At 41.1% G+C, this 17,799-nt stretch overlaps 1 protein-coding gene across 1 annotated transcript in view; it reads left to right on the plus strand.

The window, feature by feature from the left end:
* The window catches only part of LOC131099441 (uncharacterized), a 53,764-nt gene extending 36,380 nt beyond the window's left edge, over positions 1–17,384 (plus strand). Inside the window, exons 14-30 of the mRNA XM_078794406.1 lie at positions 201–288; positions 362–514; positions 1,970–2,067; positions 2,566–2,741; positions 2,829–3,058; positions 3,293–3,328; positions 5,037–5,186; positions 6,342–6,428; positions 6,625–7,998; positions 9,799–9,849; positions 10,522–10,878; positions 11,192–11,320; positions 12,435–12,488; positions 12,635–12,730; positions 12,919–12,999; positions 13,067–13,174; positions 14,171–17,384. Of these exons, the coding sequence (XP_078650532.1) occupies positions 201–288; positions 362–514; positions 1,970–2,067; positions 2,566–2,741; positions 2,829–3,058; positions 3,293–3,328; positions 5,037–5,186; positions 6,342–6,428; positions 6,625–7,998; positions 9,799–9,849; positions 10,522–10,878; positions 11,192–11,320; positions 12,435–12,488; positions 12,635–12,730; positions 12,919–12,999; positions 13,067–13,174; positions 14,171–14,176 (3,274 nt within the window). The 3' untranslated portion in view covers positions 14,177–17,384. The remainder of the gene's footprint in view (positions 1–200; positions 289–361; positions 515–1,969; positions 2,068–2,565; positions 2,742–2,828; positions 3,059–3,292; positions 3,329–5,036; positions 5,187–6,341; positions 6,429–6,624; positions 7,999–9,798; positions 9,850–10,521; positions 10,879–11,191; positions 11,321–12,434; positions 12,489–12,634; positions 12,731–12,918; positions 13,000–13,066; positions 13,175–14,170) is intronic.
* The last annotated feature ends 415 nt before the right edge of the window (positions 17,385–17,799 follow it).

Below are 17,799 nucleotides of genomic sequence, written 5' to 3' on the forward strand. Positions count from 1 at the left end.
TGTAAAGGCGACTATAGGGGTATTATTTCCTGTCTAGAGGTCTCTAATAGTGTTAAAAACGTATTTAGAAAGTCATAAACAGTTTCTATTTCCTATGAATCCTACATTGTGGGTATTCCCTGACCACAGTTGTATCTGGGACCGTTTAACTGTGATAACGAAGTATTCCTGTATGTTGTTTACCGATTTTCTACCCACAGGGGTATGACTCCAGCAGAGGCTGAAATTAACTTCTTGGAGAATGCAAAGAAATTGTCCATGTACGGGGTGGACCTACACCATGCTAAGGTTAGCCGCATGAACTTATGAATACCAGCAGTAAACAATTTGAGACTTTTGCTGTCTTATTTTCCCGTTGCAGGATTCGGAAGGCATCGACATAATGTTGGGTGTCTGCGCCAACGGCCTGCTGGTATACCGTGACAGGCTGAGGATCAACCGCTTTGCTTGGCCAAAGATCCTTAAGATCTCCTATAAGAGGAGCAACTTCTACATTAAGATACGACCCGGAGAGGTATACCTCCTGCTGAATAACGACAAGGGCTCCAATGATATTTATCAGTGTCAAAAACCCTGCTCCAGTGACTCGAGTAGCCTGACAACATCACTCAGTGTCACCGTGTCACTTCAAAAAATGTGTATCTCCATACATCCGGAGCAGATGGCTCATGATCAAATCATTCACCAATTACTAATTGATTTGCTCCTCCGTAAGGCAGCACTATTGATTTTCCTCCCTGCTGAGCATCACTGTGTTAGACCGCCTCCATCACGCCCGATCTAGTGACAGCCGCACAGTGAGCCTGTGACTGGGCCAAATAAAGAGTCCCTTCAAGAGAGGGTGGCAGCTGCGCTCAGGAAAACCTCTCTCCCAAAGCCTGAACATGCATCACGTTTAAATATTTTTACATTTGATGAATGTAGAAGAAGAAAAAAAACACCACTCAATATCAACAACATCAACAATCAACAATTAGAAGTGCAAAGAAAAATCAGCATCCAGGTCACAGATTGAGTGTATTAGCTTCTCATAGAAGGCCTTGACACACACACACACTCACATAGCACAATCGGAGTTGCACACCACTTACATATGACTGGTGGAAAAATACTACAAAGAGGCAGACACATACTAGATTCTTAACACTCACTCCCACACAAACTTAACTTTGTATTTTATTTACAGCTGTCAAAAATAGCGTATTTATAGCAGTAACTAATTGATTTCATTAATTACATAATGCATGTTCATCATCATCATCATCATCCACACCTCCCTGTGATGATGGCAGACGGTGTCCCCACAGAGTCACACACAGTCTGGCGCTTTTTTAATAACTTTATTCTGACCTGAATACATCATGAGCAGTGTAATTCCAACACCATATGGAGTATGTATTTCCAACTCGCGAAAACGACAATTCCCCATAGTCAGTAGACGACAGCGGGGTGCATTTATGGACACGCCAAAAAAGTCCTCATTATGCGTGTATATGTGTGGTCTAAATAAACAGAAAGACAAAAGAAAAAAAAAGTAATGTATCTCTTACTGAGGAAGAGATAATACATCTGCACTCAAAACATGCAAATTCTATTGAAATGCAGATCATAATAATGCGGTAAAAAGTGCGAATCAAATTTTATGCTATATACTTTCACTAGGATCACGGGGGTATGCTGGAGCCTACATTAGAGAAACTAGTGTTAGGCAGTTTTCAGACGTGTACAGTCTTATAGCTTGTGTGTAATTTTCAGTTCACTGGAGCTATTAATCCATACAAATACATCCTATCAGTTACTTTTTATTCAGAAAGTATTGTAAAAATTGGCATATTTCACCTGTTGATTCATCAGGATTAATTTCAAAATGGTGATTAATTGGATGACTTTCTTTAATCACTTGACAGTCCTAATTTTATGTTAAAAGGCTCAACTTCCACTCACTTTGGTCCTTTGTTCCCCCCTTCAGTATGAGCAGTTTGAAAGCACTATTGGTTTTAAGCTTCCCAACCACCGAGCTGCCAAAAGGCTGTGGAAAGTCTGCATTGAGCATCACACCTTCTTCCGGTAAGTATCAATATTGTTCCTCTGATTCCTCTGTCTTGGAAACGCTTGGTTTGCTGATCCTGCTAGTAAAGCAAACCGAGCGTTTTCATTATCGTGCATTTTTATTCTTCACTTTCCTGCATTGTGTCATGTGACTGTAGTATCTTGAGATATTCCTCAAGGCAATTACCAGTAATATTAAAGTATGGCAATGAAAGGAAGACTGTGGAAAAGGTACGAGATGAAAAAATGGCTCTTAAAGCACCAAAGTTCTTTTATTATAAATTGAGTAACATTCTAGACCTCATGAACACGACTGGCCTAAACCACAAAGGAAATTAAAGAATCTGCACTTTTCATAAAATACAATATGCAGTTTAAAAGGGGTTTGGCTTGGGAGTCGAAATCCGCTGGGAAAACCGGACTTGATTTCCAGCTCCAGTGCCCCCTTTGTTCCGCTGCCTTTCGGCAAGGGATATAATAAGAAAAGTTTTCGGAATAAACTTTCTGCCTTAACAGGTTGGTTTCTCCCGAGCCCCCTCCTAAGGGCTTCTTGGTGATGGGTTCAAAGTTCCGATACAGCGGAAGAACGCAGGCTCAAACCAGACAGGCCAGCGCTCTCATTGACAGGCCCGCTCCACACTTTGAACGATCCACCAGCAAGAGATACCTGCTGTCTAGAAGTTTGGATGGAGGTACTAGCCGCTGGTGCCATTAGCTAGTATTGGGTGCAAGCGTTGTGCTTTTACCGGTTGAGACAATTCAGCTCTCATTACCACCAGAGTTCTCCCGGCCGGTGTCAGCCATGTGTGAGAATCACGATGGCCTCTTCCACCACAGCGTGAGCGAGCAGCGTCATCTCCACAGCCCATCTGTGGATGAGCAGGAGACTGAGCTGGAGCCCAGTTTGGAACAAGACGAGGAGGATTTGGACAATGAGCAGGGCCAGGACACGGAAAGAGATGAAAACCAGGATGGAGATGTCACTCCCAGCAAGAAGAAAGAAATTATGGTACCTCAGAATTACTTTTGACTTGAATTTTCTTTTAACAAAGTTCGAAATACACTTCCAAGGCTTAATGCCATGCTTTGCTATTTGCTAACTCTTTCCTTCCACTTCTGTTTCTACTGCAGCGCTCATTAATCCCACTTTATGGTGTTCTCACCATGCTGAAAAATTTTAACTCAGGCCAAATCTTCTGTCCCTAACATTGGTTTTCTTGTTTTTTTTTCTGCTGGCCAAAAGGATGAGGCTGTATCGCCAGTTGGCAGTAAACAGGAGGTACATAGCCTGGTCATTTGGTCTCTGCCCCATTTGGGGTCTTGCAATTAAAGCACTTTGGAGCCCCACCAAAACAATTTGTGTTACAGAGCCCTTAGAATTGTCATCATCAAAACCTTCTCACGGCGCCATTTTTGCACCAAATTGGCCTGTATCTCTTCCTTTTCTCTGTTGCTTTCCTTGCTCCCACCTGCTGGAGGGTTTTTCATTTGCATCCCAGGTTATATTTGAGGAATTTAATTCTGCATTTACCGTACATATGATGTGTTACCTCAGGGGTCGGGAACCTTTTTGGCGAAGAGAGCCATGAAGGCCAGATATTTTAAAATGTGTATCTGTGAGAGCCATATACATTTTTTTTAAACATTGAATGCAATAAAATGTGTGCATTTTTATGTAAAACCAACAGTTTTAGATAATGGGCTCTAATTACGTAGACCAGGCACACTACTCCACGCCAATGGGGTGTGGCCAGCACACTTTCGTGAGCAGCGCAGTGTCTAATAATAAATCAAATACTTGTTGCCATTAATACTTCTGCTGCTGCATAGTTTTGCACCGTACTCCGTAGACGTATTTCATTCTTTTGGTCATCTTCGTCAGAAGGCTTGGTTCTGCAGCTTTAGCTATTTGACTAAAGGAGGAAAGTTTACATTTACATGTTTTTTTGACATCTCAATGACCGAGGTAGACTACAGCATTACCCAGTAATAATCAGGTTTTGGTGTTTGACCTGGAAAATATCATCAGGAAAGATAGATATGGTTGGCCGTATTGCAGCAGAATATAGATGGACGAATTAAAATGCATAAGAAAGTTGTTGATTTTGAATATTATTTTTAACAGTCATTTCTGTGATGGTTTACTTTAAAATGTTAGCAAAAATAAATTTTTATTGTGGTAAGAAATGCTTGAGAGCCAGATACAGTCATCAAAAGAGCCCTACCTGGCTCCCGAGCCATAGGTTCCCTACCTCTGTGTTACCTCATAACGTGTCACCTGGGATGCATTTCATAACATATTATATGTAAAAACATGTGGCGGAAATTAGCCTTTCTATGTATCTGCATGCCTTTTACCGTTTCCACTTACATTCCCCGACCTTGCACTCTTTGCTTCTTTCAACTATCATACTTGTCCATTGTGCTTCCGCAACCCAGCTGTGTCAATTGGAGCAGGACGCCACTGCCAGGCAAAACGGTTATATTTCACTGGATTGCCGTGATCTTTGATTATTATTATTATTATTATCGTTTCCACAAGTTTCTGCAATTTCACAATAGAGTTTGTGTCCAGAGTTGCATCCAAAGCTTTACGGTTCACTAAGTGTAAAGCCAATAGGCTTAGAGACACAAAGTCAATGAAACAAAATGCATACCTGAAGTCAAGAGAATAATATAAGCGTATTTAATGGTCAAAAGTATGAAAAATGTGTACATGTTTGTAGAACTGTTGCAGCAACCGTAATCCTATTCGCTTAGTTAAGTCCTGGTGGTGGCAATTTTTTTTGGCCAGTTAGCATTTGTGTGTAAATACACAAAATATAGAACTATCTAGCAGTATTTTTCATACATACGTTTTCATTCACATAATGTCCATGTGCATGCACAAATCCACAATGCAACAGCAAATGCTGTCATGGCAGTCCGATGTAAGCTTATCTCCTTTGCCCTTCTTTGTCTTCCTCCCTCCGCATCATGCCACCCAGTTTCTGGATAAGTCACAGGATGTCTTGCTAAAGCACCAAGCCAGTATCAATGAGCTGAAGCGAGCCCTGAGGGAGCCCAACAGCAAGCTGATGAGCCGTGAGAAGCGTCTGTCAGCAACCTCGCCACCCGGCACACCAGATAAAAAAGCTGTGAGTTGGAAATAAGGCTGTTTTTAACACCATTTTTGACACACTGTCAATATTTCAAATTCAGTGACCTTTGATCTATTTTTTTTTTTCTGTCAAAGCTTATTCATATTCCAGTCTGGCCACGCTCTGGCAGCACATATTTTTTTGAAATCCTTGTCAATTTTTTTCATCTCTCTATTGTCGTTGAATAATTCAGGATGTATTTTGGTTTCCTGTATGCAGTTCAAACTGACATCTGATTGGCACAATTACACGGTACAAACACGGGCCTTTTCTCCAATTTACACACAAATTGAATGATTAAGACGTGTGGAGTCTTTTGTCAATATAGTGTTACATTTCACAGCATATAACTGTCTTTGTGATAAAGCACCTTATCAGGTATTTATATCTGTGCTACTCTTGGAGGATCTGGACAGTATTTCAGAAGTACCTGAATGTGACTGACAAGTGTCCTTGAGCGAGACAGTCAACTTCTAAGTGCCCGTGATTCCTCAGTCATTCCTCAGTCATTCCTCAGTCATCAGTGACTGATGAACGTTGATGCAAAAGTGACAAGCGTGACCGTGTTGGAACACTTTGTGCTGGTTTTTGACTTCGGATGTGACATTGTACTGGGGAGCCCTTTCGCAAGTGACCTTGGTTGCGCTGGTCTGTACTTTGTGTTTGAGAGCACATTTGGGCAGTTTTGTTGTCATTATTGGTTTGTCTCCAGAAAATAATTCAGATTGGTCGAGAATGAGTTTATCCCCGCGGAATATCAAACATTTTTTTACAGCAGGAAATGTAATCTATTTTGTGTCTTGTTATTCTACTGGCGAGTGCTAGCAACGTTGATCATGGGGAATGTTCCTAACTGTCGAAAACAGGTCAAAGTCATCCAGAGGAACTCGTACGTGTGATGGCTTTGGATAAAATGGTTATGGTTTATTTGTTTCGAACATGCAAAGTAGTTGTGTGCATTTCAAATGATTTAGGCTTGTTATTTTGAAGAGTGTCAAGGACTCAGGATAGCATGTCTGGATAATATCTAGCACTAAACATTTTTGCATAATTTTTCTCTTGCATGAGTCTGGTTTACTACGTATATTCCAACCCAGCCAAAGTACTAATGGCTGTTCTTCCATCTCTTTCAACCGTTCTCTTGCCGGCCAGTTGGGAGGCCGAGCGGTGGCAGCAGACCCCATTAACAGCCTCTTTGTTGAGGGGTTCATCCAGAAGAATCTGGCGACTTCACCTGAGGTTGAATATTTCTCCGATTTTCCTCTTTCGTGATGATGTGTCACCATTCATAACCTCACAATCCTATGATAAAATCCGCAACATTTTGTCTGTATCTGAATGCATGTTCCTCAAAATGTCATCAATCATGGAGATTCTATGACTTGTTGCAGTTATGCTGGGCATGTCTAACTTTGTTTAATCTATACCAACGTAGGGCTCTGAGGAGTGGGTATTGATTGAAAAACAAGACCATGACTGGAAAGTGAAGGAAAATAACTCTCCCACATCTGATTCCTCCTGGGAGAAAAAACAACAGGAAAAAGTGATACACAATGCCAAGATGATGCATATTGAGGTGACAGGGTCTGACAGAAAAGAAATGAAAAGCCACATTGATGAATTTCCATCAACAAAAACAGCCAGAGAGTCGGCTATGTTTTCTGAGCAGCGGCCCACTAGCAAAGGTCGTTTTGAGATTCAATTATTGGCAAATGCGGACTTATCTCAAGACAAATCTCCAAGAAAACCGTCTGAAGCTTCAAGCTCTGCGCCAAAGGACAATAAGACCGAGGTCTCGCACCAGATGAAGGAATATACGGGTTCAAAGTCGAGAAAAAAGAGGAGACCCCAGAGCCTAAACGTCGGAATACCTCCAGACCTTGTATCTGGGAAAGGAGAAAGCGATTCGACTGCAGAGGAAAACGAGGACTCGGATGATAATTCGGATAAAACATCTGAAACAGGATATTATTGTCAATCAGCAGCAGCGGAGATGGTGAAAGTTAACCGGGAAGCAGAAAAGACTGAGACCTTCTGGCGCTATGAAGAGGGCAAAGAGAACCAAGTGTCAGGAGAATGTCAGGGTGTTTTCAGTGAAGATACAGAACAACCCAAAGGAAGCCGGAACCAGGTTGGCCCGGCAGAAATAAACGGACCTGGAAAAGTCGACACTGACATCTCATTTTCCGGTATAAAAGGGGAGGGTGTAATTAAGATAAGGGGAAAGGGCTTCATTGACAATAAAGAGCTAGCAGAGGTAAAACTGCGACAGGTCAGGACGCATGAGAGAAAGATAAGTAGCTCCGGAGTGGAGGATATCGAAGGTCTCCTGGGAGACAGACGTCAGAGAACTTCTCTCCACCGGTTGTCAGGCGGCCATCAGTCGGAAATAACCAGGATTGTTCCTCTCAAACCAGAGCGGTCAAAGAGCATAGCGTGTAAGGATGACAGGGACAAGACCGCACAGGCTGAGCTCACACGTAATTTAAGACGAGAATACCGCTGGTCGGTTGGCTCTCCAGAGGGAACCTCGGACCTCAACTGGACTGACGTCTCCACGCTCCATCCGGCATTTGAAACTGATGTGGAAAGCATCACGAAGCAAGACCATTCTGATGATAGCTACCAGCCCTGCAGAGGGTCCTCAGAAAGTCAGATTTTTACCTCAAAGAACTCATCGCTTCCTAAAATGATTCCTCCGGCTCCACCGGTGAAAACCCAGAAGGCCAGAGAATCAGGACTCATACTACGCAACAGCCGGAATGCGGTCAGAGAGCCGAAGCTCGAAGCAGCCAAGAAGAGACATTCGGTAACTGTTGGTGTTATTGTTCAGTCATTGGAAGTTTAGCATCGCATGAGCTTCAGGCTTGCATGGCATTTTTACTTTTCCCCTTTTTCCGTGCCTTTCAAGCGCATCCATCTTTACTTTAATGTGAAGCGTTGTTGGTCGCCCATCTTGGTACCGATGTGCCGATGTCTTGCGTAACTTGCATGACGGCAGTTCGACCTTTGGATTTTGACTTTGTTTGCATTGTCGGAGAAAAGGCTCATATTTTATTGCTCTACTGGGTTTTTCATTTTCCATGTCATTGTCACGCTGGATCACCATATCATTTGCATTCTATTTGCATATTGTCCCAAACAAAAAAGCAAAAATGTGCCTAAGATGGGGTAAAAACCATTGCTATTCATTAATTTGTCACACAAAACTACCAAGTTGAATGATGTGTTAAATTGGTTATGGCACAGTTCACTGAAGAATATTAAATAGAATCAAGATTAAAAAAATATTTTGCAGAAAGGTATTCGTTAATCTTTCTGTTTACCTGGATAAAACGCTCATGTACTGTACTCTACTGCCATTACTACCATATTACTGTACTATGTACTACTGTGATACATTGACTCCCCGTGGGTCAATGTAAACAACCTCACAGGCAAGCATCAACTAAATCAGGATCAAACTGGAATCAAACCATGTGGGAAAGTGTGGTTCTACTGTCAACACGGGAAGCTGATTGATTAGTCAACTTATTGGATGGCACTTCCTGTTGGACTTTAGTAGCACTTTAATGCGCCGTTTTTGACATGTGGTCTTGTCTTTTGGAATCATTCTCTCGGTATGAATGTGAGTGTGAATGGTTGTGACCTGTGATTGGCTGGCGCACCAGTCCAGGGTGTACCCCGCCTATCATCCAAAGACAGCTGGGATAGGCTCCAGCACCCCCCGCAATCCTTGTGAGGATAAACGGTAGAAAATGAATGAAATGAATAATTTCTTTTAAGGATATACCCCCGTAAAAAATAAAGGCAAAAGCCATCCCAAATTTTGATTAAATTTGAAATCTGGGCAGATCGGTGGTGTGGTGGTTAGCACGTCTAACTCATAGTAAGAAGATCCAGCTTTCGATCTCTTCTGGGACATCTTTGTGTGAAGTTAGCATGCATGGTTTCTGTGAGTTTTTTTCTGGATAGTCTTGTTTTTTTCCCACATTGAAAAAAACATGCATATTCGACTATTTGGAGACTCTAAACTGTCTGTAGTGTGAATGTGAGCGTGAGTGCACTACCAGGTTGAAGCAGACAAACAACTCGTTAAGGTCTGCAGTGGTACCTAACAGACTTGCCTACACCCACTTGAGTGGTACCAGGCTGTACGCACAGGCACCAAATCTGCATGGCGTTCATTCTTGTTCCATTTTCAGAGTTTTGGCTTTTTTTTCTGAGCAGGAGATAGCGGTCCATGTAGCTATGCTGGCCCTCTTGTGCTCCCCTGCACCTTTTCTGGTATACTGACCAGTACCTAATGACCATGGATGTATCATCCCAGAGGATGTGAACAAACTTCGCTGGCCATTTTGATATCTTTGAAGTGCATTCCCTTCATTTTCTGCAGAATTCTTTTTCATTCATGCCCAATTTTGCTGTTGGGTACGTGCATATTGATTTGCTCCATGTGCATTTCTTCACCAAACTTTGGGTTAACTTTGTGTTCATCCACTAGTGAACTGGGTCCCAGTCAGTGTGATGGAATGCATGTTTGTTTAGGGGGCCTCAATCAACGTCCGCTTGTCTTTAAAAGTGCTCTTTCTTCTGCTTCCACCTGCAGGAGCCAGTCCCTGCACCCTTTGTTTGTGATGAGCCATTCACTGATTCCAAGGTTGTTCATTTGTATTCAAAGCCATTCTCACTCACTCCGCCCTTCATTGCTACCCCGTATGGTAAAATTGCATGAGTTTGAAATAACGGCAGACTCCTTTTTCGGAGGCTAACATTACTTAAAATGTGTTGCTTTTTCGAGATGAGCTTGAATTGAATGTGTGGGTTCAAAGGAGTCCTGTATTTGTCTCTTGCTGAGGCCGTCTGTTAAAATCACATCGCTATTTGAAACATTTTTAACTATTTGTAATACATTTATTTGAAACAAAAGCTTAATTTTAATGTATTGTTTGTACCGGATCTGATTTGGCTAAAGAATTTTTATTTACTTACCAGCTTGAAGTGATTTGGAATTTTCAGCATTTAAAGTGGTACATCAATAAGGATCTAATTTCATAATGGGGTATTTTTCTTTCATAACCATTGTACTCAATCAAGATTGAGTTTGAGCTCAAGGAACCGTAGAGGCAATTTGGATTCAATTATTCACACACTTCAAAAGAACCTTCACAGTGCCTGTCTCATCTCTTAAATAATGACTGAATGGATGGTGAATGTACCAACACGCGTGAACCTCTCAAGAAAATTGCATCCATCCCATTTCATAGCATCTCCACCGTGAGTCTGCAGTTACGTTATCTAAGAGCGGACCCTGTGTCTGTACCCCTCCCAGAAGGAGCTGAGTGACAGCAAGCCCGAGGCAATTGTAACTCCTGAGGAGGAACAGGAGCGGGATAATTTGGGCTGCATAAGACAGCCCCACTTGGGCATTGAACGCAAGTGCTCCAGCATGACAGTCAGCTCCACATCGAGCCTAGAGGCTGAGGTCGACTTCACCGTCATCACAGACCTCCATCCCTGCATGGATGACATGGCTAAAGGCTTGTCCGATTCAGGAGCCAAGGAGAGGCAGCCCGAGGTGGCACGGGAGGACTTTGAAGAAACATCCAGGTTCTACTCGGCGTGTCTCATGGGCTCAAGGGACAAATCTCCCATAGAGAAACCCCCTGAAGATGGACTGTTTCATGAGGTAGACGGATGAATGTTTTCATCCTTTGTCTGCATTCCCTCATGGATTCATCCTACCTTTCATCATTCATTTTTCATCTTCTTTGAATTTTGGAGCGTTTTGTCAGTGTTTTTGTTCAGGTTGATTTGTGGAGCCGCCGTTATATTTTCTTTCCACTGCATAACCCATTTCATTATTATTTCATCAGCCATTCTTTTTTGGAATTGCAATAAATCCCCTATTTTTAAAATATTCTCTCAGTTTTTCATGAATATATACACTCAGTCAGACTCATTGTGAAGCAGAACTTGACTCTTGACATTGTTTTTCACAGCCGCCTGTGGCAAAGAGAGACGCCAGCGCTGTGAGTATGGCCCAGATGCTTAAAAGGGCCGACTCCAAGACGGAGTCTCACACCAATGGATCGGAGGTTCAAATGAATACCATCAACGTCTCACCACAGGTAAATCAATAATGATGTTATACAATCTGTGTTTTACTATTTTATTACGACTTTTCTCCGGTGCTGATTCGTTGGTTTGCTCTCTGATAAATACACATGAATATAAACCGTTTTTGCATAGTATCTGGAAGTGTTGCTGACTTAATGCCTTCAAAAGTGCCACTTTATCTTTGTAGTTGTGTGTATCTGCAGCAACCAGAGGATGACGTCATGTATTGGCAACATGTCTTGTGTTGATATTATTGCACCAGCAGAGGGAGACAACACCTTTGTTCCTCAGCAATAGCACAGGGACATTGACTGCTGCAGGATGCAAACAACTGTAATGTCCTGGCATTTCTTATACTCCATATACATAGAACATAGATACATAGATCTATATGTATCAAAAAAGACACAATATGGCCATAATACCTTGATAATAATAATAATAATAATACCTTTAACCATAATTTGCTCTCAGCAAAAATAATGCTCAGTTTATTCACACAGTCAGAGAACCATATGTATTAGAGTACCACTGTACCATACTTGCGGTAATATTTGCAATATTTCTACTTTACAGAACTGTAAAGGCAATTGAATCATTAGAAACACTTCTCTGACCTTTGCTTAATTGAAGTTAGGCTCAAGATGCGTGGGGGTCACACGATTACATCTGAAGCACATCAAGCCATCTTTTGCTCATGTTGGTTGTGGCTGATGCTTAGAAGCCAAAGAGCAATACGTCCTTTCTTGATTGCATGGTGTTAAGTAGTAGTACGTCTGGCAACCTGAAGTTAGTGTAAATTTGTGGAGGCATTTCTGGATTTCGGACTTTCACAAAGATAAGATGACCCTGTCAAGTTCTTGATCCACGGCGCAGTTATGAAAGGGTTTTTTATTCATCAGAGAGGAAAGAATTCTGCAAGAATCCACTTTAGTTGACACCAATTGCCTTCAAGGTGTGTTTTGCTGAACTCTTCAGTGCATCCCATTATTTAAAAAAAAGACAAAATGTATTCCCTCAAATAAATTTTGTTCTACCGGTTGGTCTTACAACAGCTTTGGGCTTGTTCAGTTGTATGATATTTTATTTTCTATGTCTGATGACACATTTTTCTCCTTCATACAGAAGCGCTCCTTCACACAAGAGGCCCCAGTCAGCCTGAAAGAAAATGGATCACCTGTAAGTGATTGATAAAGATACTGCTGAACGTATCAGTGAGATGTGTGAGTGTATGGGCTGGAATGGATTGAAGATGTGAGCGTGAATGCTTGTTTGTCTGTCATATTTACACATTATACGCCTTCACTCGTACTTGTGCTGTGTAGATTAAAGCCAATGTCCAAGGTAAAGAGCTTATTGTGTCCCCGCTGAGCATCACTGCTGAAAGTGTCACCACTGCAACCACAACTCAAGTAACCAAGGTAATCCATGAAGAGCTGCCTGAAGTGATATGTATCTATGTGTATATTTAGCGCTTTCTCACCACTGCCAGTAGGAAGTCAATGCAAAAACCAAGGAACATCTCGATGAGTTTTCAAGGTGTTGATAATGTGCAAGTCCTAATAAATGTCTAATAATAAATCCTATTATTTCTATTCGCATGCCGTAGACAGTCAAAGGAGGATACTCAGAGACGAGAATTGAGAAAAGGATTATCATCACAGGCGATGATGATGTAGACCAACATCAGGTGAGGAAGAGTAACTACAGGACGCCATGCTAGCCAGTTGATCTTAAAACTATGATCCTGTCCGCAGGCTCTTGCCATGGCGATCCAAGAGGCCAAGCAGCAGCATCCTGACATGCTGGTGACAAAAGCAGTTGTTATTAGGGAGACTGAGTCTCCCACTGAGGAACTACAGAAGGTAAAGGAGAGAAAACGTCAGTCGGTGTCTTTACATGCACACATAAAAATGAATTATGACATGAATTTTGTTAAAACCAGCTTGTAAAAAGGCGTTGAAACATTTTTAATTAGATCGTGCTAGGATCAGATGCTATTGGAAACCAGATCCCGCTTGCATGTTTAACACTTTTATCTACCAATCATTGGAGTGGGCTTTCTACGCATGCACCAATCTCCTTGGAGGATCATGGTGCAGCTCTTCGCAACATTAAAGTGAAAAAGAGCAAGCCAGAGGGATGCAGGATGTTTACACCAACAAAGGGACTAATTACAGCTAAACATGCTGAAATAAGTCAATATTTATTATGTGGGCAAAATAAAAACCTACCTGTTTAATTAGCAGAATGTTCTCGGAAGAAGAGGGTTTTAACGTATGATATGGCGTCTGACCACATCCCTGATGGGTCATAAAATGAAAAAGTCTTGCTGGGGAAGCAGAAGTTGAAGTTGACAGAGTAGCCAAGTGTGGGTTCGAACCCAACTGATTAAAGTCTGGAAGACTCAAGGTGTCTAACGTCCACCAAATACAGATTCCTAGATCATCAGTTCACACGATTGTACGTACAAACTTCATTCAGGTAATTTGGGTGGGTCTCCAAGATCCATACCGTAACCCTCGGATAAAAGGATGGATGCACAGTGAAGCCAGTTTTTCAGTTTTCATCACTGTGGACTGACTGAAAAGGTGCTGATCAAGAAAGAAGCACCTGCTCCAAAATCAAGACCTTCAAATTTGACTGACATTTGCAAATCAAGTTCACCTGAATTGGTAGCATCGTGCTCCGGGTCTATTTTGCTGCAGTGGTACAGGTGCACTGAATGGAACCAGTGGATGGAACCATTAAGAATTCTAAAAATTCAGCTCCGATCAACAGCTAGATGGCTGACATTTTGATATTCCAACAAGACAATGATCCCCAACATACATCAAATCTGTATTTTCTTCCGTTTACAGTCCTGATTGGACATGGTGGCTCCTGAGGCGGGGGACATGAGAGGATCCTCTCCCGGTGCAGCATGCCACCAATCTGATAAGAGGACTTTGTACTCCTAAAGACTACCTACACTGACAGAACAGACTGTGAGCCACGATGCAGTAGATCGCCTCCTCTGTCCTTTGAGACAAACCGACTGTGACTCTGCTCCAACTCTGACTCTGATCCGGACTCCTGTTCCCGTCACAGCCTATATCAAACCCGATTGGTCAGAGAGGATCATCTATTGGAGGATTATTTGGTTAGAGGATTTGGCAACAGTTTTTTTCAGTGAGATTTATTGCATTTGCGCTTTACTGCCGATCCCCTTTGCCTCATTAACATTTATTTACAAATGACTTCTTCCTATATTACAATCATCTTCTCTCATAGATGACATGAAATGATAACATATATATATAAAGCTCATGGATTAGATAAAAGAAGCGGCGCAATGCTGGTGATACAGGTTTCACCATGTTGACACTTTTTGGTTAATGGCACCTTCAACAGTCTTACAAACTTTTTACATTTTTATCAGAAGAACATTAAACTTCTGTGCAGTGTTTGCTCGATACGTAAATCAGTATACTATCAGATTATTATAATCTGCATGATTCAATTACAAAATTGGAGAAGGTATATATATATATATGCATATATATATATATATATTTAAATACACGGATGGTCTCACGAAAGCAAAGAAAGACATTTTTATGTTGGGAAATGAATTGGTCCTCTATGCAGCACTGACATGACGAGTCAAGCAACTTCCAAAAAAACCTCCACAGATTATTGGACCAAATTGTGGTGGACTCTTTTTCGGATTTTCAGGGACTCTGGTATAAAACTGAGACATTCGTGGGGGATTTTACCTTGCAAGCTGTCTTCAACTGTTGAGAATGATTATTCTTATTCCATTTCTGTCATCACTATTACAGCATTCTTTGAAATGTTCTGTTTCTGGGTCAGGGGCTAATGAATTATAAATGTTTAATATGTTTTAGAAATGTTTATGCACTTGTTTTTTTAAATTCTTCTAAAAGGCCTAATTCTACTTCATTTGGCTTACAGGATCCAATATGGTTTACAGTACATGTTATACTCTGATGTTGGACTTTTCATTCTTTGGGTGTGAACATGCTTATATGCCACCTTTGTATCTTTTGTTACTTTGCTATAGGTGCTTTGTGTAGTGGCAACATTTGGTTTGCAATTAACTCAATTGAATTCCAACAGAAAAGCAGTCCTGCTCATTTTGTTCCATCAAATCCATACTGGGAGTACAATATGTATTTTCACTGTTACTTTTAACATCACAATGATGTTGCAAAGCCTAAAAATATTGTGACCTTATTATTCCAAATTGAGTTATGACGTTTTGAGCCCTAGTCCTCAGTCTCAGAAAGAATACATCACTGGGAGTGGCACCTATTGCTTTTGTGACCTTAACATGCTTGCTGCATGAAAGTCAACTATGTGAACCACTACACTACCAACAACAAAATCTGTAATAATTAATTTTTCACTCTTTTTTAATGTTTTTGGATGTGAGAAAGAAGCGAGACTATAAGGGCTGGGGAGCTGTTGTGTTGGTCATTTCTGAAAGTAGCTCATGTTTACCTTCCATTTTGAATAACAGGCACATTTGATTTGAGTGCAGTGATTTATATAGTGTACCTGACATTTGAACACATTTATAATTTCCCTGTGATTGACATGTGATAAGTTCAACTTTTCGTCCTACATAACCAACCCCTGTCGATATAGTAACATAGAAGAATGGGTGTATACTGTATCTGTATAGGACCATTAATATCCTTTACAGTACATAAGCCTCCTTTATACCAATTCCTTTTCAGTGTTTCCCACAGGACTGCAATCTCGGGAGCCCACAGCAGCTCGTTGAGAAGAGACATCCGTGTGTTCAATAGTCTCTTGTCACTTTTTTGAAAAGAATATCTAGTAGGGTCTGATTAAAAAGTCACTAATCCCTTATTTTTATTATTGTCTTATTATTCTCAGCAGCTGTGTTTAAAGTGCGGAGTTACAATGCGTACAGCTACTGTACAGAGCTGTGTCAACCACAGACAGTCCCATTATAATGTGTTCATGAGTGAGGGCCAACTCGTATTTGTGGCAGTCCAAATACATGAATGTACGGGAAACACTGTTTTTCATAGTTTTTTCTTCTTTTTTGAAGTATTATTTATTGCAGTACTGATTGTGAGGCCTGTGCTTTCTCTTCCAGTTTAGACAGTGCTGAATACTTCTTGGATGACCTTCAATACTATACCTTGCTTGCATTGCTACCATCCACATGAATCCCTCTGATAGATCCCGAGCCGCGTTGCCGTCGGTGTTAATCTCGTGCTTCTGGTAACCGAAGCGATGGAGCACGCTGCTTGTGAGACTCGCAATAAGCAGACATTTATACTTATCAGCTGTCCTCTCAAAGGGAGAAAACTGTGAACTGTAATTCTTATCGAAGTGTAATAAAACGCTACAGCACGCAGTCAGCGATAGTTCAAGCTGAACCGACAGCTTGTGATATTCTCATTGTCCGGTCCTTACATCCTGTCCCACTACTGAATAGATAAACAGTATATATGATATACCAGGCTGCAGCTGCATGCAGCACTCGCGCTTCAGACTGGGGATAATATCTGCTGTAGGGCACACTACTTAAGACGATGATGATGAAGAGTTTCCACACGCCATGTGCTGAAATGGAGCCCAGACGAGCCTTACCTATTTATATATATTCATATTTCTGAGTGTTATCCGGTAGAATAAGAACTGTCACAACTAGGAGCTAGGAATTTCATATAAATATTTGTCTTATAATTGGAGTGCAGGAGCCAGAGCCCCTGTGCAGATGATGACAAGGCACATACAGACAAAAAAGTGGCCTAGTTGAGTGTGTATAGTTCTCTGGAAAGGATGTGACTGTGAATAAATCTAAGTTAGTTTAGCAAGTTGCAGAAGTATATTGGTACAGTTCAAGTACAAATCAGCATTAGTACAAATAAGGGAAATAAGCTTTGTTCCGCCCTAAGCATTAAACACAATTCACCTTCAATTCTAAAGGCTTTTGTAATACATTGCATGGTGGTGTGTATGTGCTGTATTATGCTTTCAGTCTTCAATGAAAACATACATGCATAAATAAATGTCTCGATATGTTACAAAGCCTGTCTTTGATTCTCATTATAATACCATAAAGACATATTACCCCCAAGGACCCTCAGCAATGTAGCGCAAATGTTCATAATAATTACAAAATCAGTGAAAATAACATAATTTGACTGCTCTACCGCTTACTTATGAGGTTATACTGCCATCAAGCGGCCATCTTTAGAACAGTAACTGGATACTTTACTGTTGTGCGGCACAAATAATGCTCATAAATGGAACACGTTATTATTTTTTTTACACGTCTTGTGCTTTGTACTAAAACTGTACTTTCGATAGGACTAAAACATACATTAATGAAAAATAAATCAAACTGACATTTATTGAGTGGCTAATTAGCATTTATGCTAATAAATTTGTGTGACCAACAACTCACATCAGGCCATTTTTACGATAAACAAGGAATTTTCTG

This window comes from Doryrhamphus excisus, linkage group LG11 (genome assembly GCF_037039965.1).
Source record: "Doryrhamphus excisus strain RoL-2023G ecotype Guam linkage group LG11, RoL_Dexc_Guam_v1.1, whole genome shotgun sequence".
Lineage (NCBI taxonomy): Eukaryota > Metazoa > Chordata > Actinopteri > Syngnathiformes > Syngnathidae > Doryrhamphus > Doryrhamphus excisus.